This window comes from Xiphophorus couchianus, chromosome 20 (assembly GCF_001444195.1).
Source record: "Xiphophorus couchianus chromosome 20, X_couchianus-1.0, whole genome shotgun sequence".
Lineage (NCBI taxonomy): Eukaryota > Metazoa > Chordata > Actinopteri > Cyprinodontiformes > Poeciliidae > Xiphophorus > Xiphophorus couchianus.
This window is the reverse complement of record NC_040247.1, coordinates 3,962,061-3,984,999: the sequence shown is the minus strand read 5'-3', so window position 1 is coordinate 3,984,999 and position 22,939 is coordinate 3,962,061. Positions and strand designations below refer to the sequence as shown.

The following is a 22,939-nucleotide window of genomic DNA, read 5'->3' as shown; positions in this document are numbered from 1 at the left end:
GTCTGCCGGTAACTAAAGCAGTGACAGAGTTTCATACCAGAGATTACGACACAAAACAGGACCAAGAGCAGGATTCATCATCTCAGACACACAAAGGAACCAAAACTGCAGAAAAAGTTTCAGATTTTTCTTCTGCAACACGGGGAAGAACCAGGATTGTGACAGACAACGTGGCCTTGTGGCCAACTGGGAGAACTGGGAGAGTCAGGTAGGTCTGGCTTCAAATGACAAAACAGAAGGTGTGTACAAAATATATTTGATTTACAATATTAAAAATAGACTTTATTCTTCTATTTTAAAAAACCAATAAAGCACAGCAATCTAGGAGAGAAATTAGGAGGAATCTGAGATTGAAACAAAACAAACCACTACAACCCAAATTAGTAGAAACACAAAATAACGTTAAGTAACAAGGATGACAAAAAAGAAAATGTAAATCCCAAATAACATATATCACAGCCCTAAAGAGCTGCCCTGAGTAAGCACATCTGTAAAAAGCTGCTATCAAACTGTAGTTCTGGCACCATGAAGGTGCAATAACACCAACCCCATCACCTAACAGAATATGAGCGTAAACCAAGCTACTACCTGAGGGCAGTAAATACCAAGAACATGAGAGCATAATAGGCAACAGCAGCAATCTGTAGCACACACAAAAAGACAATTAATAAGATGCCTGCCAGCACTACTAAAACCCATATGAGGTAGAATAAACAGGCACCTTCATTGGTGACAACTGCATTAAAGGTAGATTCAGACCACTGTAGAGACAATCCACCAACAATAAAATCACATCAGACAGAACAATAACCCAGAGCTTGGTGGATACAGAACCAACACCCAGTTTGACCTTTGCAACCTCTGACTGGAGCAGCCATATATACTAATGCGCCAGGCAATGCTGCAACCCAGCAGTGAAGGTGGGGGAACGGGGCATGGTGTGTTCATGGACCCAACACGGGTGGGAATTTCCAGCTACTTCTGCCTTAGGTCTGTTTTATGAGTAAAACCACCCGGTTACACTTCCTTCCTTCAGGTTGTCAAAGTTCAGGTTTTTCATTTGGACATTTGTCCATGTTGGACTTTGTAAGAGGAAAACTTTAATTCAGTTTATTAATGCAGAACCGATTCACATCAAACGGCAAACCAGATTAGAAAAATCTCATTTCTAAACAGAAATGAATTCTAGCTTTTCAGTCAAAGAGCCATTTTATCCTCAGAGCAACGAAATAACGATTAGCGCCGCAGTGAGCCAAAATACTCTCCCATTTCGTCTGCTAATGAGCTTTAAAAAGAAAACACAAAAGCCGTCACAGATTAAAATATTTTTTATTTGCGCATCAACATTTCAGAAACTTTTTGGCAACTAAAATCCCACATTTCACTGTGAAACATTAAGAAAAAGGTTCATGAAATGAGACATGGCTGCAAATCTTCAAAAATGTTGTCCAGAGACTGAGCAACACGTTGCCTGATCAGTGGGATAGCATTTTAAACTTCACATCATAATGGATTCTGCAGCTTCTTCACTGCAAAGACAAGAAATATGTTTTTTAGTTTTAACTTCAAATATCTTGAAATAAGAAAGTCATGGGAGTTTCTTTAAAGTCCCAGGCAGATTTCTTTACTTATAACAACATATTCCAGTGTTGCTGGTGAACGACCCGAACGTGTCGGGTCAGCACCACTTTGTGCTCTAACTGGACTTCAGGCAGAGTTTCTCAGGTATTATCCTCAGAGGAGACGCATTCACCGTGTTCAGGTAGGGGAACAGTTTCTGACTGAATGAGTGTGTGAAGGTGTGAAGGTGTGTGTTGGTGTTGAGGTCGAAGAACACCAGCTTCCCCCGGTTCCAGTCCAGATGGACTCTGATCCGGCTCAGCTTTCCCATCGGTTCCAGAACCGTGGACGGTTCCGACAGGGCCCGGGCCATGTACTGACCGTCAATGCAGCCGATTCTCCACAGACGGCTGGGATGGTTTCCTTTCCTCTGGACGTCCTGCGAGGCGACGCCCACAAACCAGTCTGTGTTGTCTCCAACCTCAACGTCCCAGCTGTAGGTTCCCGTCATGAAGCCCTCCGAGCCCAGGACGATGCGGAAGAAGTCGAACCTCTCCGGGTTGTCGGGAATGTTCTGCTTCTGGCCACATCTCACGCTGGTCAGGTCTTCAGACAGGATGAGCTCAAAGTTGGCGCTGTTTGGATCCAGAACCACAGGAGTGTAGGACACCAGATGCTTCATCTTGTTCCAGATGTTGAAGCTCAGGTTGCCCAGGTGTTTGGCCACATCTATCAGGGCTCCAGAGACAGGCTGAGGATTCTTCAGCAGGAGGCGCTGTTGTTAATGTTTTTATTGATTTAATATTGTAAATAAAGCAACTGTTCCATTACAAACAATAAACCAAAGGGTATAGTTATTTCAGTGCAATAATTGATTAAATGTAACTTTTTAGTTTCATCCAGTTTAATATTATTATTAAAGGTTCTTTAATTGTTTTGCTTCTGTTTTTTGTGGAATCACAGATAAAACAGCTTTCATTCCAGACAAACATTTGACCAGAACATATTGTTTAGAAGGTATTTGTGACATGCTGAAATGTTGTTCCCACTAGCCGTAAATTCATTGCAGGAAATGAATACCAAAATTATCTATGAGGAATTTGACAATCAAGAGGAAAGTACCAAAAACTTCTTATTACACACATTTGATGTCAAACGTCCAGTGTGGCTCCACTTTGGGAACATCCCACAACAGAATAGACATTAAGTCAGCTGGAGGTTTTCTCACTGTTCATATTTCATCACAAGACAAACAGAAAAGAAACAAAAGGACAAAACTCCATTCAGCAGCAGACGGCTGCTCATCCGGCTGCTCAGTCAGCTCCACCTTCCTGGTTTAGCGGCTCAGCGCCGCCGTGATTCCAGTCCAGCCAGTACCGGCTCAAGGCTGACCATTGGGTCTTTGTTAGCACAAAGCCGGGTAGAGGTGTGTGTGTGTGTGGGTGTGTGTGTGTGGGTGTGTGTGTGTGTGTAAGGGTGTGTGTGTGTAGGCGTGTGGGCGTGTGTGTCTGTATGTCTCAGGTTTCAACAGCTGCATTTCCATTGATCAGAATTGCACAATTTGTGGCTCTAGATAAAAATGTATGAAAGATCGCCTACATTAAACTGAAATATGTAACATAAAATAGGTGATTGCATAAGTCTTCAGCCCGTCAGTATTTATTTGCGCCTCTGGCTGCCGTCCCAGCAGCCGTCAGTGTGGGTTGGTCTCAGGCTGGCTGCTTATCTGAATGCTGCCGGCTTTTCTCATTTCTTCCTGATAAACTCTTCCAGCTCTGCTAGGTTGATGGGGGATCAGGTGTCAATAGGTCTGGGCTTTGACTAGGCCTGTCCAGAATAAACCATCTCTGTTTGTGCAGCTTTAACTGGAGATTTTGGGTCGTCGACTTTCTGGAAAATAAATGTTATCTGAAGAAGTGGTTCTCTGGCAGATGGAAGCCAAGTGTTCTAGAGTTTCAGTTTACCTTCTACCTTAACCAGCATCATGCTGCCACCACTATGCTTCACAGTGGGGACAGTGTGTTTGTGGTGATGTGCAGTATTTGGTGTCCACCTTGTCTAATTACCAAAAAGCTACATTTTTCAACAACCTGTTCTCTGATTGGTTGTTCTTTATCCTTCATGCTGTACTGGTAGCCATGGATACTGATAAACCAGTGACTGCACCTTGCAGAACCAGAAGTCGTTGTGCTTCGACTTTTTTCTCCACTGCTGGAGGCACTGAACTGCAGCGCTGGCTCAGTGGCAGATGGCTGCGTCCCATATGCACAAACCAGCGTGGTCGCAGGTCCTTCCTCCATAGACTCCATCGTTGATCTCAACTGATCAAATGACATCCTCACTCAATCTTTTTTTTATTTCTTAGTCTTTTGTTTTTCCCAGGACTAATTAACAGATTCCTGATGTGATCATGTCAGTTTTTGGAAGCATACCTGGAGGCCTGGTTTCCCTCCAGCTCTTTGTTTTCTGTTCAAGAATGTTTCATCTCGTCTGACGTCATACTTTTTAATGCTTGTGGACGCATGCCAACATGTTTCCCAGCTCGTCCTTTAACACCTCATGTCAGCGTGACTGTCAGTTCAGGATCTAAGAGTAGCCTTGCAGTTCCACCTTTAACTGTTTAGCTACAAAATGTGCATCTTTGCTGCTGTTTTTATGAATGCCCACAAGTTGTTGGAAGAAACATTTTGTCGTTTAGGTTCCTCATGGCTGAAAAGTCTTTGGTCCGTAGGCTTTATAGTTTTACATTTAAAGGATTTTCTGCAGCATTTCTGCAGACAAAGTCCGAGTTTGTTGTGGGAAAACTATTGAATACTAGTTAATCCTTCATGCAACCCTGGATTTTCATACTGGCCAGTTTAGCCTGAAAAATGAATAGAAAATAAATGTGCTTTATTGTCCCACAGTGGGGAAGATTTGGGTGTCACGGTGGTAAATGGTTAGGGAAAACGGGAGCATGCAGATTCACACAAAGGTAAAAAATAAGAGTAATAGGCCGCACGGTAAGGAAAATAAAACTGTGCTGCTATTTAAAAAATAGCATACTAATAAAATGAATGCGCTGCTGAATAGGTTAATGTAGGAAAACAAGGTGCGCATGGCTATGGTACATATGTGGAAAACATCAGCAGCCCAGTTAGAGGAGCTGGAAAACTGTAAAACAGGATGTTTCCAGAGGAAGGCTGCTGGTTGGGATGCATTAGACTGAAACCTGACTGGAGTTTTAATAGGTTAGTTTCTTCCTGTTTAACTGGAAATGATTGATCAGCACAGGCCACATCTCCATCTGGTGATTAGTGTCTCACCTAAAACAGTGAAATTATGCAGACAACCAATTCAGCTGTAATGATCAATAATTTTCCATCATTATATAACTATTCTTCATACAAAAGGGAATTTTCCAACACACACGTCATCTCTGCTGAGGTGAGGTGACACTCCTGTTAGCAGGTATTTCTGTGCATGTCATGTAACCCAGTTACTAGATGTGATAAATGTTTCATAAATACCATCAGGCATGTTTGGGAACATACTTTCTCACCAGTTTTTGCTTTCTGGGAAAACAGCTTCCAGTATTCAGTATCTGAAAAACACTTTTTATGACATGAGCTTCTGTTTTAATAAACATTTGAAGATAAACAAATTTAAATGATCCAAAGTGAAGAAAATAAATAAGCAAAGAATTGTGCATATCTCCTCATACATTTAAAGTTATTTCTATTTTACGTTGCGTCCTGTGAGAACAGCCACATCTTTTGGTTTTGTTGAGATGAAAAGCTGTCAATCCTCTTGTCATGAAGTCAATTTTTAAGCAGTCATGCAGAGAAACCAGAGATTGAAGATAAACACTTATGCGGAAGAAAATCTTTGTTTTCATCTGATAAAAATGTGGCTGTAAAAGCAACAGGCTGTTGCGTTTAAACCCAGTTTTACGGTATTTTTATAGCAGCATTGATCAAATGAAGAAAAATGACCTTTCCTGTCAAAATAACGTCATTCTATAAAAGTGCTCTGAAATTTTAAAGCCTCAGACTGAGTGTAAGTAACTAGGTTGGCTGCAAGTTGGTAAAACGTCATAAAATGTTGTTCAAAGCTTTTAGGGGTTTTCCAGCTCTGACAGAAAATCACTGTAAGGGATCTTAGGAAGTGACTTTGATTGAAAGAAACACGGCCATAAAATCTGAAATGCCTCAAAGATGAGCTAAATACTCTAACAAATCTGTCAAGATAAAGACTGTTGATGGAGACAAAAGCGACACCCTGCTCTTCATACTGGAGGTTTGCCAGTAAACACGCGTCCTACTTCCTCATCAGCATGAACACAAGAACAACTTGCATGATTCAAACTAACTCCACCCAACAAGATCCACTGAGAGGACGCACAGAGCAGGGAACAGCACCTCAGCACTGATGGGAGTTTTACGGCCAGCGCTGCTCCAGTGTGTGGATGTGTGATTCGTAAGCTGTTGGATTGAGTTTTAACTGAAAAGACAAGAAGCAATGCCTCTCACAATGGAGGAGGACCTCAGTTGTACCATCTGTCAGGACGTTTACAGGGATCCAGTTGTCTTGTTCTGCAGTCACAGCTTCTGCCGACTCTGCCTGAAAAACTGGTGGGAAGAGAAGAAGAAACTGGAGTGTCCACTTTGTAAGGACGAATCTACTACAAGTGACCCTCCATGCAACCTGGCTTTAAAAATGCTCTGTGAGAGATTCCTGTTGACAAGAAAGAAGGAAGTTACAAAACCAGAGGTTTGCTGCCGCCTGCATGGTGAGAGATTCAAGCTGTTCTGTGTGGATGATAATGAACTTTTATGTCTCGTCTGTCAGCATTCAGGTGATCATCATGGACACAAACTCCAACCTGTTAATGAAGTAGCTCAGGGTCGGATAAATGAGCTGAGAAAGGCCCTGAGCCTGCTGCTGGACAAACTGAAGGTGTTCAAAGACGAGAAGGGAAACCTGGATCAGACAGCTGAATACATTAAGCTCCAGGCCCAACAAACCGAGGGACGGATCAAGGAGCAGTTCAGGAAGCTTCACCTGTTTCTCCACAAGGAGGAAGACTCCAGGATTTCTGCTCTGAGGACAGAAGAAAGCGAGAAGACTCAGAAGTTAAGCCTAAAGATCGACGCCCTGAGTAGAGAGATCGCTGCTCTTTCACGGACAATAAAAGACACAGAGGGACTGATAAAGGCTGAGGATGCTGTAATGCTGCAGAGCTATAGGACTGCTGTAGAAACCATCCAACAGCGCCTCCTGCTGGAGAATCCTCAGCCTGTCTCTGGAGCCCTGATAGATGTGGCCAAACACCTGGGCAACCTGAGCTTCAACATCTGGAACAAGATGAAGCATCTGGTGTCCTACACTCCTGTGGTTCTGGATCCAAACAGCGCCAACTTTGAGCTCATCCTGTCTGAAGACCTGACCAGCGTGAGATGCGGCCAGAAGCAGAACATTCCCGACAACCCGGAGAGGTTCGACTTCTTCCGCATCGTCCTGGGCTCGGAGGGCTTCATGACGGGAACCTACAGCTGGGACGTTGAGGTTGGAGACAACACAGACTGGTTTGTGGGCGTCGCCTCGCAGGACGTCCAGAGGAAAGGAAACCATCCCAGCCGTCTGTGGAGAATCGGCTGCATTGACGGTCAGTACATGGCCCGGGCCCTGTCGGAACCGTCCACGGTTCTGGAACCGATGAGAAAGCTGAGCCGGATCAGAGTCCATCTGGACTGGAACCGGGGGAAGCTGGTGTTCTTCGACCTCAACACCAACACACACCTTCACACCTTCACACACTCATTCAGTCAGAAACTGTTCCCCTACCTGAACACGGTGAATGCGTCTCCTCTGAGGATAATACCTGAGAAACTCTGCCTGAAGTCCAGTTAGAGCACAAAGTGGTGCTGACCCGACACGTTCGGGTCGTTCACCAGCACCGCTGGTCGCTACAGTTTGTTTTTTATAGGTCCCGTCCAGCAGAGACCCAACATTTACTTTTACCAATGAAGAATTACGGCTTTCGCCATGACACTCCTGTTGATATACTAATGTTGTGTGTGTGCGTGTGTGTGTGTTGCATGTGAGTGTGTGTGTGTTTTCCTAACACGAAGCTTTTCAGTGTCTGATGTATTAAAATGATTGAATGCAGAAGATGCTACTTGGAAAAGTATTAAATAAAATGTATATAATTATTCATATTGTGACGTCACAATAAAATAAAGTATCCTGTGGGTAAAAAAAGGTTAAGCACAGAGAATAATTTGATTTGTTACAATATATATGAAGGAATTAAATTGATTTTAATCCATGTGTATTTAAATAAAGAGTCATTTCAACACAATCTTATGTTACACTAAGAAGTTTTTTTTCTATTGTTGTAAAAAATGTGCCGGAAATTAATTTTTTTTAAAAAGAAGAAGTAAAAAACTGTCACATACATGACATCATATAAATGGAAAACTTCTCTGTTTTGCTAAATATTTCAGTATATAAATTTTTTCCTTTTATCTTAGCTGTTGATGGGTTTTGTTTTTTTTGTGGGGAGTTTTTCTTCTGTCTGCTGCTTCCTTCAGTCATCCACTAGATGGCGCCAAGAGGCTGCAGCTACCTGGAGGCCGTACCTGGACTGAATAAGAGCAGCGGGCTGCCTGAGATTATAATTCATAGACAGTAATCAGATTATGATTAATAAACACAATAATCAGATTATGATTAAGAAACACAGTAATCAGATTATGATTCATAAATACAGTAATAAGATTATGACTCATAAACAGTAATCAGATTATGATTAATAAACAGTAATCAGATTATAATTCATAAACAGTAATCAGATTATAATTCATAAACCAGTTTTGTATAAAGTACTGAAATCTCAGAGTCAAGTAAAAGTAAAAGTACCTCTCCAAAATATGACTTTGGTAAAAGTCCAAGTCACTGACTGAAATGTTACTTAAGTTAAAGTCTTAAAGTATCTGAAACTTCCTGTACTTAAGTATGGAAATTACTGTAAAAATGGATGTACTCAAGTAATGTAATGAAAAGTACAAGTAAAAAGTAAAACAAAGCAAATGCAGTTTGAATGACATTTTTTATATTTTGGTAAACTTGTCAAATACACTTAAAATAATGTACCCAACCAAGTGCAGGCAAAATTAAACCTGCTAATAGATATACCTGCAGGCATCATTTAGTTAAGAAAATTAGGTGCTTTACCTATAGCACAAGGTTAACTTAACCTGCTTTACAACTGAACCAGCTTCTTAGTAAACCCTCCAGGACAGAAAATACAAAGTTTTTGTAAGCCTCAAGTTTTCCCTTCAAGTAAGGTCAGTGCTGAAAATGAGAAAAATAAATAGTACAGAAAATGCAGCCAACATGAAGAAAAAGATCTGTTACGATTACTCTACTTCACAAATCAGTGAATCAGTCAATGCTACAGTCAGTAGGTGGTGCACACAACTGGTCATTATGCAAAAGAAAAAAAGAATTGGGAGGGAAATGCAGCTTATTGGCATCTGTAAACCTGGTTTTGAACTTGCATGCCTTTCCTATATTCGTTAAATTTAGTCTAAATTGCTATCGCTATGGCTTCTGTCCCCCTTGAACAGAGGAGTCTAGGTAGCCTGCTACAGTCAACATTAGGCCTAAGCTAAATACACCACGTGTGGAACTGAAACAATGCCAAACAAAGTTCATTTATGCTCAACGTTTCACAATACAGTAGTGCCTAGTGACCAAGCTATAGTTACTGAAACAGGAGGATTATAACCATTTCATAAGACGTTACCTCGATGGTAGGGTGAGACGTCCTCTTTTTCCCGGACATGTCCTACTTTTCAGACCTAAAAATCGTCCGGGATTTTGGTTAACTGCCTCAAAACACATTACATAGCTTACAGTGCATTGTGATTACATTGTCACTCCGTTCCACTACTCCATTCCAGGTTTCTTTATATGGCAAATTAATCACGCCCTTCTGCCCAAATCCAATCATGTTGCATTATGTGTGCAAGTGTGTGTAGGAAAAGTAAAGATAACCCCCCCCCCCCTCTCATCAAAGCCTAAATTGAGGTATTCAGCTGGATAATGTTCAGGTTGGCACCTTAACACTTGCTGGTCAACCTCTCTGGATGTCCACTCAAGGCATCACAATACCAAATTATTATTTTCTTTGCAGTTGTGAAACGTTTAAAACTTCCCATATTATTTCATTCCTCATAAATCATTTGCTTACTTAAACAAGCCACTCTAAAGAGAAAACTGTTCTCTGAATTTAGAAAACTAAAACTACATCAAAATCTTGCCTTATGCGATGATAATGACTTCTCTACTGTCAGACAGACCACAAAACAATCCTCACTCCCTCCTTGCATGAACTTCCTCTCCCTACTTTTCTTTCCAGCTTTTAGATAATTCATTATTTTTCATTTTGTTTACTAAATCATTTATTTATTTATCCATACTCTATATCTTCAAAATCTTCTTTTTATTTTCTTTCTGTATTTGGTTGCTTAAGAGGAAAGGAGATCGGGCTTTTTCTGTTGTTGCTCCTCTTCTATGGAACAATCTACTTTTCCAAATTAGATCTGCCCACAGCCTGGATCATTTTAAATCGCTTCTTAAAACTCATTTTTATTCCTTGGCATTTAATTGAACTAGTGTTTTGATACTCTGTTTTTATTCATTTGTGTTATTGTCATTCTTGTGCAGCACTTTGGTGCAGTTTTATGCCTGTTTTTAAAGTGCTATATAAATAAATTTGACATTGCTTTCTTACACTGGAGTTTATCTTTCGGTGTTAATTTGCTATTCCCTTTTCCCATTTTGAGCAAATTAGTCAATTTCGTTCCAGTCTTAAAAACACATAGGGTGGACTCTAAAAGACTGGATAAATTCTTAGCAGGACGGTGATCAATCCCCTGTTGTGGTAATTCCCTCTTCAACCTTTTCAGGTGGGAAATTCTTGCCTACATGCATCCACCAGAGGTTCACCGTTTGCACTCCTGCCGTTTGGTATGAGGACAAATACCTAGTGGTATTTAAATTCCTCCAAGTACTCTCACTCTCACTCTCACACTCACACTTGGTATTACGGGTTTTTCAGTTTACGCGGACTCCGCTGTCCTGTTACGGATTTTTCAGTCCTTCTGTTACCAATCAGTGCCTAGGATTCATGGGGTTTTACACCCCAAAGACCCTCAATCGTTCGCTCACTTTTTAATTTAAACGCTACTCACTTGTCCCCCCTTCACGGACGTCCCGTCAGCCGTTGGTTTCCAGCAGGCGGGTCGGAGACACAGTCCTGGAAAAGATGTGAGACTCCTAGGGGCCTGCCGTGGCCACGGTCTTCTGATGTCCGTCTCTCCCGCTGGAAACCGCAGGCGTATCGGACTCCGGCTTCGAAGGAGCAATTTATCCATCCATCCATCTTCTTCCGCTTATCCAGGGTCAGGTCGCGGGGGTAGCAGCTTCAGAAGGGAGGCCCAAACTTCCCTCTCACCAGCCACTTCTTCCAGCTCTTCCGGGGGAATCCCGAGGCGTTCCCAGGCCAGCTGAGAGACATAGTCCCTCCAGCGTGCCCTGGGTCTTCCCCTGGGCCTCCTCCCGGTGGGACGTGCCCGGAGCACCTCACCAGGGAGGCGTCCAGGAGGCATCCTGACCAGATGCCCGAGCCACCTCAACTGGCTCCTCTCGATGTGAAGGAGCAGCGGCTCTACTCTGAGTCCCTCCCGGATGACTGAGCTTCTCACCCTATCTCTAAGGGAGAGCCCAGCCACCCTACGGAGAAAACCCATTTCGGCCGCTTGTATCCACGATCTCGTTCTTTCGGTCATGACCCAAAGCTCATGACCATAGATGAGGGTGGGAACGTAGATCGACCGGTAAATCGAGAGCTTCACTTTTTGGCACAGCTCTCTCTTCACCACGACGGACCGGTACAGCGCCGGCTTGACAGCAGACGCTGCACCAATCCGCCTGTCGACCTCCCGCTCCCTTCTTCCCCCATTCGTGAACAAGATCCCGAGATACTTGAACTCCTCCACTTGGGGCAGGACACCCCCCCTGACCCGGAGAAGGCACTCTACCCTTTTCCGGCTCAAAAAAATGGCCTCGGATTTGGAGGCACTGATCCTCATCCCGGCCACTTCACACTCGGCTGCGAACCGCTCCAGCGAGAGCTGCAGATCACGGCCTGATGAAGCCAAAAGGACCACATCGTCTGCAAAAAGCAGAGATGAGATCCTGAGGCCACCAAAACGGATCCCCTCAACATCTTGGCTGCGCCTAGAAATTCTGTCCATAAAAGTGATGAACAGAATCGGTGACAAAGGGCAGCCCTGGCGGAGTCCAACTCTCACCGGAAACGAGCCTGACTTACTGCCGGCAATGCGGACCAGACTCTGACACCGGTCATACAGGGACCTGACAGCCCGTATCAAAGGGCCCGGTACCCCATACTCCCGGAGAACCTCCCACAGGGCTCCCCGAGGGACACGGTCGAACGCCTTCTCCAAGTCCACAAAACACATGTAGACTGGTTGGGCGAACTCCCATGCACCCTCCAGGACCCTGCAGGGTGTAGAGCTGGTCCAGTGTTCCACGACCAGGACGAAAACCACACTGCTCTTCCTGAATCTGAGATTCGACTATCCGACGGATAGTTTCCAGCAGGCGGGTCGGAGACACAGTCCTGGAAAGGATCTGTGAGACTCCTAGGAGCCTGCGGTGGTCACGGTCTTCTGATGTCCGTTCCTCCCGCTGGAAGCCGCAGATTTCTGCCTCTGCTCTGAAGCTTCATCTGAGTCTAGCCCTGCTTTTGTGGTCGTTATTTAATGTTATTTCGAAATTAAAATATCCAGGGTGGCACCCAATACCTCAAAGTCCCTGATTGATACATTTTGATGAATGTTCTCCCAATTGTCTGAAATATATTTGATTTCTCTTCTTTAGTTTCTTCTTCCGGGGTCTGATTCTTTGTTTTGTCCATCTTTTCTTTGTGTTGTGGCTCAGCCTTTGAATTTTCTTCCCTGGCTTTAAGTCTGTCCATCTTTAATTTAAGTCCAGCAATTTCTTGAGTGAGCTCTTTGTTCACCTTGCCAATCCAGTACAACTGTTGCGATTTCTCTTTCATTGAATTGTTAAAATTTTTTTTATCGACCATTGTACCCCATTGTATCTTCCTATTATGGGTTGACAAGGCTTTGCTTTCTGATTGTAGTTGTTCAATTGTCGTTTTAGCCTCGTCCAATTCACTATTCAAAGTGCTGAATTGTTTTTTCAAATAATCATTTTTGTTGACCAGCCTTTCATTTTCTGCCTGCCAGTTGTTATATTTTTTCCTGGCAGTCAGTCGTTCAATCTTCAGCCTCAGATCTTCGACAGTTTTCTGAAGCTTCTTGTTCTCTCCTGTAAGCTTCCAGCAGCTCTTCTCCAAACTCTCCACGTTCTCCAGCAATACATTTCTTCCCGCCATCGTTCAGTTTTGTTTGAGATTGAAGACTGCAAATGAATTTCTCTCTGGAATCTGGGAATATAAAGACAGGCGCCTGTGATGTCACAGACAGGATGAGTGACATCACAGCTTCACGTCAAAGCCACAAGAAGTCTGTTGGGTGACGGGGAGGGAGAGGGGGGCGGATGTTGTTTTTTTTTTCAACTTTATTCGCAGACACACTGTATAACGACAGAGTTATGCCTCATTTGTTCTGCCTCAAGAAAAAACAAATACAGATAAACATATTCTAGATAAAGAAAAAGCTAAGGGTTCATTTAAAGCAATACAGATTTCAATTGTTTTATTTTCTGTAGCTCTTTTTCTGTCATCTTCATGTCGAATCTTCACATTCAAAGACAAACTCCCAGGATTTTCTGGTTTTTATTCATTTTTATTTTTCACAGATTGTGAGAACATCCCACCTTTAAATGGCTTGTTTTCCGGTAGAGAAGAGACATTAAAAAAAAATGTTTTCTCTCTCTCAATGCACTCCTGCAGTCTACTTGCTGCTGCTGGCTCCTGAAACTTGGCATCTTTTTGCCTTCACAAGTGCATCGATATTAGGTGTCAAATCCTGAGTAGCAGCACATTTAACAATGTCATTCAAGTGTTTATTTGTTAACCTTGAGCGCTGCTTTGTTTTATTATTATTCATTACCGAAAACACCTGTTCACAAAGATAAGTAGTCCCAAACATGGATAGAACCTTTGCAGCCATGGCTGTTAATTTGGGGTAACCTGGCACGAGATATTGATAAAACGTATCCAATCCCACTGACCTAAATTTATCCTTCATAGCGGAATCGCACTGCAAGTCAATAAGCTCGAGTTGAATGTCAGCTGGCATATCAGAAGGCTTCGCTGTAAATGGCAAGCGAAAAAAGCCAAATTTGTTTTGAAGTTCACCGAATACCTGAAACCTCTGCTCAAACTCTTGCAGCAAATCTGTTATGTTATCTTTATATTTATCCAAATCATTATCGGGACGGCCCGGTGCCTCCGGACGCACAGCTGTGAGACAAGAGAAATGCGCGGTGTCACCGTTGGATAGCTGCGTCTCCCACAGTGACAGTTTCATCTTGAACGCACTTATGCTGTCGTAATATTGAGTGACAACTCTGTTACGGCCCTGCAATTTAGTGTTAAGTGTATTCAAGTGTTGTGTAATATCAACCATGAACGCAAGATCCTGCACCCATTCCTTGCATTTAAGTTCCTTTACTGGGCATCCCTTCTTCTCCACGAACTGTCCAATTTCCCCTCGTAGCTCAAAGAAGCGCTTAAGTACTGCACCTCTGCTTAACCACCGCACGTCAGTGTGGTATGGTAGGCCAGCATGAATGTCATTATCACTGAGAAATGTGTCAAACTGACGGTGATTTAGCCCGCGCGCTCTGATGAAATTGACAGTTTTCACAACCACACTCCTAACATGGTCCATTTGCAGTGTTTTACAACATAACGCCTCCTGATGTAAAATGCAATGAAATATCCAAAACTCTTGTCCTCCATTTGCAGTCTGTACTTTGTCACGGAATTTTGTGGCAACGCCTGCCTTTCTCCCGATCATTGATGGCGCACCGTCGGTAGCCAGGCTCACGGCACGGGACCAGTCCGCTCCCACCTTGTCCAGCGCGCCAACGAGAGCGCTGAAAATGTCATCTGCTGTTGTGGTGTTATTCATAGGCACCATTTCAAGAAGCTCCTCGGTGATGGTCAAAGTTTCATCAACACCTCTAATGAATATGGCCAGTTGAGCAATATCTGTGACATCGGTACTCTCATCTATTGCAATTGAAAATGCGATAAATGACTTGATTTTCTCTTTCAGTTGGCTGCTCAAGTCACTTGAGAGTTCTGTCACCCGATCTGCGACAGTGTTCCTTGTTAGACTAATATTGGCAAAAGCAGGTCGCTTTTCAGGGCACACGACTTCTGCAGCCTTCAGCATGCATGTTTTTACAAACTCCCCATCAGAAAATGGCTTGGATGCCTGCACTAGCTCGTTGGCAATAATGTAGCTGGCTCTTACAGCCTCATCAGAAATATCGCGGCTGCGTGTAAAAGTAGACTGCTGTTTCTTCAGACCAGCGACCAATTTGTTTATCTCGTCTTTCCTTATTTGTCCATTCAAGTGGTCAAACTTTTCTTTATGATGAGTCTCATAGTGGCGCCGAATATTAAACTCTTTGAATACTGCAACTTGCTGATTACATACCAAGCACACTGGTTTTGCGTTCACTTCCGTGAATAAATACTTCTCAGTCCATTTTTCCTGGAACCCTCTGCATTCTGTGTCCACTTTTCTTTTTTTTGACAGTGCCATTTTGGGAAGGGTGTGTTGACCGATAACTTGTTTAGTAGTGGTGAATGGTGAAGTAAGATTGCCAGTTTATTTTTACTTGGACGCATCACATTGCGAATGTTTACATCCTGTTACTAACTCGTATCAGTGCCGCATGCTGGACGTGAGCGCTTTTACACATTTACTGCCCTCTAGCGGCCGGAGGGAGCATTTGGTTTGTATTTATTTTTAAAAAATCACAATTTTTGATAGAAATGAGCTAGAGACTCGCTTTTTTTTTTGACATACTCAGAAATTTATGCCGGGCCGGATTAAATCATCCAACGGGCCGGGTCCGACCCGCGGGCCGTATGTTTGACATGCCTGACTTAAGTAAAGTAGTGAAGTATTTTTACTTCGTTACTATACAACACTGTCATAAACACAGTAATCAGATTATGATTAATAAACAGTAATCAGATTATGATTCATAAACAGTAATCAGATTATGATTAATAAACACAGTAATCAGATTATGATTAATAAACAGTAATCAGATTATAATTCATAAACAGTAATCAGATTATAATCCCACTCTGACCCGTCGGTCACCACAGAGGCGCTCTGGTCAAGGCTCCTCTCCAGCGGTGGGATTCGGCCTCCTGAAGCAGAGAAAAGCAGTGAACATGTGAACAGGAATATTTTAAATATCTGTAATAAAACGAAGCCAGGCTCTCAGAAATCGTTTCTCACCTGCAGTTTCCTGTGAAGGAAGCTCAGCTTCTGGTTGAGACATTCGATCTCCTGGGAAAGGAAACAGAACCGGTGAACCGTTGAGCTGCGGGTCGGGCAGCGGCAGCACCTGGACGGAGAACCCACCTGCTGCAGCTTCTCATGGCGCCGCAGTTTGATCTGAGGCAGCAGCTCATTCAGTCTCTGGATCTGCAGGAGGAGCAGAAACAACCAACGAGTGCATCATCAGTCACACTCCTCATTTATTAGGAGCTAAACTTCCTCAAACACTTCAGTCAGCTTCCAGTCAGGAATCATAAGAACGGTCCTAATATTTAGAATCGGGCCCATGCTTCTTTTATTTACATCATAATTCTCGTGATGCCATGTCTGTGTTTACTTTGTGTTTTAACTTCTTGTCCTCCATGTTTCTCCTGCCAACACAACCGCTATGAAACCTGCAGTACTGCCTCCCTCCACCAAGCGGCAGCACCTCACCCTCCTGTCCACGGCCTGCAGCCTGGTCTTTATGCTCCGGCTGATCACAGTCACTGGAATGGTTCTGGGTTTGGGATGAACTGAAGCAAAAACACATTAATAATCAGCTTATTAATCAGTAACTGAATCAGAAACGAGGCATCAGATTTTTTTAAAGTTTCCTAAAACATAAACTTAAACCGTTTTAAATCAACATTTTCTCAAATCAGTCATGATTACGATAATTATTCTGTATCTTTTTTTTTAAGGTTCTGTTGGCTCTAGTGGCCTTTATTTGAAAGTAGTTTGACAGGAAACAGGGTAATCAGAGAGGGGAAGACATGCGGCAAATGTCGCCAGGCCGGGAATCGAACCTACGACCACCGCTACAAGGACTAAGGCCTCAACGTGGGTCATGCTTTGCCCCTGCGCCACCACAGCACCCCATTATTCTGTATCTTTATTTTAAAAATTAAACTTTGAACTTCATGGTTCTAGATGACGCTTCTAGATTTCCATAAAATGTTTTTTCTCATGATGTCGTCCCTCCTGCAGCATGATGCTGCCACCACCGAACTTCACAGAGGAGATGTTGTTCTCAGGTTAGGTGCTATTATTATTATTATTATTATTATTATTATTATTACTACCAAACAGTTGTAGTTTCATCAGAAATGAGTCATTATCTGTGTAAGTTTGAAAACTGTTTTCTTTTTAACATAAATTAACATCAGATAGTAACAAAAATTCAAACCATTTCTTGTTTCAGCTCAGTATTTCAGATTTTGCGGCATGATGAAGTGTTTTATTAATAACTGATAATATAGGAAGCAGGAGGGCGAAAAGCTTTGTGTTTGCATGTAAATAAAGAAATGTTTTATATTAAATTAGTCGTTAAATCTCATTTAGGAGTTTTTAATATGATAAATATTTTGTGTTGGAGCGTACCGTTCTGGAAGAGCCGCGTCACTTCAAGCACATGGGGCCTGTGGAGAGAAACAGCGGTCAGACAACGTGGGCTCTGTGGGAGTTAGCGGTGGTCATGCTACATACGTGTGTTTGCTGTTAGCAGGAATGGAGGCGTTCAGGGGGATCAGGCAGCCGCCGGGATTCCTCATCTGCAGATGATATTTAAGAAAAGATGAAACTGATCTGGAATCGTCTGGAAACGTGAAGATTTCAGCGTCACGAACCTTCAGCACCACGTTGGGAACGTTCAGCCCAAAGGCGTCGCTGAGGATCTGTGGAGACATTTTATAAAACTCACAAGATGCTAAAACTGATTTCTGATCAACGTGGCAATAATCCCATCATAAATGCATACATGAAACTTTTTCTGTTTTTTCTGCTGAGACGTGCAAAAAACAAAAAAATGCATCATAAATAATTTACACCTGAGAAATTATTGTCATTAAACCAAGTAGTTTGTTTCAGACAGGAAGTGAGATGAATCGCTTTAAAAAATAAAACGATGTACTAAAAAACTGATTTTATTTTATGAAGGAAAATATTGACAATAATTTCTGCTGTTTTTAATAAGCAGATCAGATGAAGAGCAACGACGACACAAGCAGCTGTATTCGATCCCCTCAACATTTCATTCATTCATTCATTCATTTTCCTCTGCAGACATGAACATTCATGCTGCAGGTTCAGCAGAAGCTGAACAAAAATATTTACAATCCATCCATCCATCCATCCATCCATCCATCTTCTTCCGCTTATCCGGAGTCGGGTCGCGGGGGTAGCAGCTTCAGAAGGGAGGCCCAGACTTCCCTCTCCCCAGCCACGTCTTCCAGCTCCTCCGGGGGAATCCCGAGGCGTTCCCAGGCCAGCTGAGAGACATAGTCTCTCCAGCGTGTCCTGGGTCTTCCCCGGGGCCTCCTCCCGGTGGGACGTGCCCGGAACACCTCACCAGGGAGGCGTCCAGGAGGCATCCTGACCAGATGCCCAAGCCACCTCAACTGGCTCCTCTCGATGTGAAGGAGCAGCGGCTCTACTCTGAGTCCCTCCCGGATGACTGAGCTTCTCACCCTATCTCTAAGGGAGAGCCCAGCCACCCTACGGAGAAAACCCATTTCGGCCGCTTGTATCCGCGATCTCGTTCTTTCGGTCATGACCCAAAGCTCATGACCATAGATGAGGGTGGGAACGTAGATCGACCGGTAAATCGAGAGCTTCACTTTTTGGCACAGCTCTCTCTTCACCACGACGGACCGGTACAGCGCCGGCTTGACAGCAGACGCTGCACCAATCCGCCTGTCGACCTCCCGCTCCCTTCTTCCCCCATTCGTGAACAAGATCCCGAGATACTTGAACTCCTCCACTTGGGGCAGGACACCCCCCCTGACCCGGAGAAGGCACTCTACCCTTTTCCGGCTCAAAAAAATGGCCTCGGATTTGGAGGCACTGATCCTCATCCCGGCCACTTCACACTCGGCTGCGAACCGCTCCAGCGAGAGCTGCAGATCACGGCCTGATGAAGCCAAAAGGACCACATCGTCTGCAAAAAGCAGAGATGAGATCCTGAGGCCACCAAAACGGATCCCCTCAACATCTTGGCTGCGCCTAGAAATTCTGTCCATAAAAGTGATGAACAGAATCGGTGACAAAGGGCAGCCCTGGCGGAGTCCAACTCTCACCGGAAACGAGCCTGACTTACTGCCGGCAATGCGGACCAGACTCTGACACCGGTCATACAGGGACCTGACAGCCCGTATCAAAGGGCCCGGTACCCCATACTCCCGGAGAACCTCCCACAGGGCTCCCCGAGGGACACGGTCGAACGCCTTCTCCAAGTCCACAAAACACATGTAGACTGGTTGGGCGAACTCCCATGCACCCTCCAGGACCCTGCAGGGTGTAGAGCTGGTCCAGTGTTCCACGACCAGGACGAAAACCACACTGCTCTTCCTGAATCTGAGATTCGACTATCCGACGGATAGTTTCCAGCAGGCGGGTCGGAGACACAGTCCTGGAAAGGATCTGTGAGACTCCTAGGAGCCTGCGGTGGTCACGGTCTTCTGATGTCCGTTCCTCCCGCTGGAAGCCGCAGATTTCTGCCTCTGCTCTGAAGCTTCATCTGAGTCTAGCCCTGCTTTTGTGGTCGTTATTTAATGTTATTTCGAAATTAAAATATCCAGGGTGGCACCCAATACCTCAAAGTCCCTGATTGATACATTTTGATGAATGTTCTCCCAATTGTCTGAAATATATTTGATTTCTCTTCTTTAGTTTCTTCTTCCGGGGTCTGATTCTTTGTTTTGTCCATCTTTTCTTTGTGTTGTGGCTCAGCCTTTGAATTTTCTTCCCTGGCTTTAAGTCTGTCCATCTTTAATTTAAGTCCAGCAATTTCTTGAGTGAGCTCTTTGTTCACCTTGCCAATCCAGTACAACTGTTGCGATTTCTCTTTCATTGAATTGTTAAAATTTTTTTTATCGACCATTGTACCCCATTGTATCTTCCTATTATGGGTTGACAAGGCTTTGCTTTCTGATTGTAGTTGTTCAATTGTCGTTTTAGCCTCGTCCAATTCACTATTCAAAGTGCTGAATTGTTTTTTCAAATAATCATTTTTGTTGACCAGCCTTTCATTTTCTGCCTGCCAGTTGTTATATTTTTTCCTGGCAGTCAGTCGTTCAATCTTCAGCCTCAGATCTTCGACAGTTTTCTGAAGCTTCTTGTTCTCTCCTGTAAGCTTCCAGCAGCTCTTCTCCAAACTCTCCACGTTCTCCAGCAATACATTTCTTCCCGCCATCGTTCAGTTTTGTTTGAGATTGAAGACTGCAAATGAATTTCTCTCTGGAATCTGGGAATATAAAGACAGGCGCCTGTGATGTCACAGACAGGATGAGTGACATCACAGCTTCACGTCAAAGCCACAAGAAGTCTGTTGGGTGACGGGGAGGGAGAGGGGGGCGGATGTTGTTTTTTTTTTCAACTTTATTCGCAGACACACTGTATAACGACAGAGTTATGCCTCATTTGTTCTGCCTCAAGAAAAAACAAATACAGATAAACATATTCTAGATAAAGAAAAAGCTAAGGGTTCATTTAAAGCAATACAGATTTCAATTGTTTTATTTTCTGTAGCTCTTTTTCTGTCATCTTCATGTCGAATCTTCACATTCAAAGACAAACTCCCAGGATTTTCTGGTTTTTATTCATTTTTATTTTTCACAGATTGTGAGAACATCCCACCTTTAAATGGCTTGTTTTCCGGTAGAGAAGAGACATTAAAAAAAAATGTTTTCTCTCTCTCAATGCACTCCTGCAGTCTACTTGCTGCTGCTGGCTCCTGAAACTTGGCATCTTTTTGCCTTCACAAGTGCATCGATATTAGGTGTCAAATCCTGAGTAGCAGCACATTTAACAATGTCATTCAAGTGTTTATTTGTTAACCTTGAGCGCTGCTTTGTTTTATTATTATTCATTACCGAAAACACCTGTTCACAAAGATAAGTAGTCCCAAACATGGATAGAACCTTTGCAGCCATGGCTGTTAATTTGGGGTAACCTGGCACGAGATATTGATAAAACGTATCCAATCCCACTGACCTAAATTTATCCTTCATAGCGGAATCGCACTGCAAGTCAATAAGCTCGAGTTGAATGTCAGCTGGCATATCAGAAGGCTTCGCTGTAAATGGCAAGCGAAAAAAGCCAAATTTGTTTTGAAGTTCACCGAATACCTGAAACCTCTGCTCAAACTCTTGCAGCAAATCTGTTATGTTATCTTTATATTTATCCAAATCATTATCGGGACGGCCCGGTGCCTCCGGACGCACAGCTGTGAGACAAGAGAAATGCGCGGTGTCACCGTTGGATAGCTGCGTCTCCCACAGTGACAGTTTCATCTTGAACGCACTTATGCTGTCGTAATATTGAGTGACAACTCTGTTACGGCCCTGCAATTTAGTGTTAAGTGTATTCAAGTGTTGTGTAATATCAACCATGAACGCAAGATCCTGCACCCATTCCTTGCATTTAAGTTCCTTTACTGGGCATCCCTTCTTCTCCACGAACTGTCCAATTTCCCCTCGTAGCTCAAAGAAGCGCTTAAGTACTGCACCTCTGCTTAACCACCGCACGTCAGTGTGGTATGGTAGGCCAGCATGAATGTCATTATCACTGAGAAATGTGTCAAACTGACGGTGATTTAGCCCGCGCGCTCTGATGAAATTGACAGTTTTCACAACCACACTCATAACATGGTCCATTTGCAGTGTTTTACAACATAACGCCTCCTGATGTAAAATGCAATGAAATATCCAAAACTCTTGTCCTCCATTTGCAGTCTGTACTTTGTCACGGAATTTTGTGGCAACGCCTGCCTTTCTCCCGATCATTGATGGCGCACCGTCGGTAGCCAGGCTCACGGCACGGGACCAGTCCGCTCCCACCTTGTCCAGCGCGCCAACGAGAGCGCTGAAAATGTCATCTGCTGTTGTGGTGTTATTCATAGGCACCATTTCAAGAAGCTCCTCGGTGATGGTCAAAGTTTCATCAACACCTCTAATGAATATGGCCAGTTGAGCAATATCTGTGACATCGGTACTCTCATCTATTGCAATTGAAAATGCGATAAATGACTTGATTTTCTCTTTCAGTTGGCTGCTCAAGTCACTTGAGAGTTCTGTCACCCGATCTGCGACAGTGTTCCTTGTTAGACTAATATTGGCAAAAGCAGGTCGCTTTTCAGGGCACACGACTTCTGCAGCCTTCAGCATGCATGTTTTTACAAACTCCCCATCAGAAAATGGCTTGGATGCCTGCACTAGCTCGTTGGCAATAATGTAGCTGGCTCTTACAGCCTCATCAGAAATATCGCGGCTGCGTGTAAAAGTAGACTGCTGTTTCTTCAGACCAGCGACCAATTTGTTTATCTCGTCTTTCCTTATTTGTCCATTCAAGTGGTCAAACTTTTCTTTATGATGAGTCTCATAGTGGCGCCGAATATTAAACTCTTTGAATACTGCAACTTGCTGATTACATACCAAGCACACTGGTTTTGCGTTCACTTCCGTGAATAAATACTTCTCAGTCCATTTTTCCTGGAACCCTCTGCATTCTGTGTCCACTTTTCTTTTTTTTGACAGTGCCATTTTGGGAAGGGTGTGTTGACCGATAACTTGTTTAGTAGTGGTGAATGGTGAAGTAAGATTGCCAGTTTATTTTTACTTGGACGCATCACATTGCGAATGTTTACATCCTGTTACTAACTCGTATCAGTGCCGCATGCTGGACGTGAGCGCTTTTACACATTTACTGCCCTCTAGCGGCCGGAGGGAGCATTTGGTTTGTATTTATTTTTAAAAAATCACAATTTTTGATAGAAATGAGCTAGAGACTCGCTTTTTTTTTTTGACATACTCAGAAATTTATGC

The 22,939-nt window shown here is 43.5% G+C and overlaps 4 protein-coding genes across 5 annotated transcripts; 1 reads left to right on the top strand and 3 right to left on the bottom strand.

Moving 5' to 3' along the window:
* Positions 1 to 1,637: 1,637 nt before the first annotated feature.
* Positions 1,638 to 2,341, bottom strand: LOC114136262 (zinc-binding protein A33-like). The gene has a single exon (XM_028004145.1). The coding sequence runs from the start codon at positions 2,240 to 2,242 to the stop codon at positions 1,697 to 1,699; it is 546 nt and encodes a 181-aa protein (XP_027859946.1). The 5' UTR covers positions 2,243 to 2,341; the 3' UTR covers positions 1,638 to 1,696.
* Positions 2,342 to 5,902: 3,561 nt separating this feature from the next.
* Positions 5,903 to 7,903, top strand: LOC114136250 (zinc-binding protein A33-like). Of its 2 annotated transcripts, XM_028004120.1 has the most exons (2): positions 5,903 to 6,312; positions 6,391 to 7,903. In XM_028004120.1, exons 1-2 carry the CDS (start codon positions 6,061 to 6,063, stop codon positions 7,450 to 7,452), a joined length of 1,314 nt encoding a protein of 437 aa, XP_027859921.1. In that variant the 5' UTR covers positions 5,903 to 6,060; the 3' UTR covers positions 7,453 to 7,903. The 2 variants fall into 2 exon arrangements, with proteins under 2 accessions (XP_027859921.1, XP_027859920.1); XM_028004119.1 differs by having other exon boundaries at positions 5,903 to 7,903.
* Positions 7,904 to 13,422: 5,519 nt separating this feature from the next.
* LOC114136246 (general transcription factor II-I repeat domain-containing protein 2B-like) lies at positions 13,423 to 15,896 on the bottom strand. The gene has a single exon (XM_028004112.1). The coding sequence runs from the start codon at positions 15,384 to 15,386 to the stop codon at positions 13,560 to 13,562; it is 1,827 nt and encodes a 608-aa protein (XP_027859913.1). The 5' UTR covers positions 15,387 to 15,896; the 3' UTR covers positions 13,423 to 13,559.
* Positions 15,897 to 20,693: 4,797 nt separating this feature from the next.
* LOC114136245 (general transcription factor II-I repeat domain-containing protein 2B-like) lies at positions 20,694 to 22,673 on the bottom strand. Its single transcript, XM_028004111.1, has one exon. The coding sequence runs from the start codon at positions 22,655 to 22,657 to the stop codon at positions 20,831 to 20,833; it is 1,827 nt and encodes a 608-aa protein (XP_027859912.1). The 5' UTR covers positions 22,658 to 22,673; the 3' UTR covers positions 20,694 to 20,830.
* Between the last annotated feature and the right edge of the window lie 266 nt (positions 22,674 to 22,939).

Bases quoted from the DNA above. Each gene is read 5' to 3' on its own strand.
- LOC114136262 (XM_028004145.1), bottom strand. From the start codon at position 2,242: ATGAAGCATCTGGTGTCCTACACTCCTGTGGTTCTGGATCCAAACAGC.
- LOC114136250 (XM_028004119.1), top strand. From the start codon at position 6,061: ATGCCTCTCACAATGGAGGAGGACCTCAGTTGTACCATCTGTCAGGAC.
- LOC114136246 (XM_028004112.1), bottom strand. From the start codon at position 15,386: ATGGCACTGTCAAAAAAAAGAAAAGTGGACACAGAATGCAGAGGGTTC.
- LOC114136245 (XM_028004111.1), bottom strand. From the start codon at position 22,657: ATGGCACTGTCAAAAAAAAGAAAAGTGGACACAGAATGCAGAGGGTTC.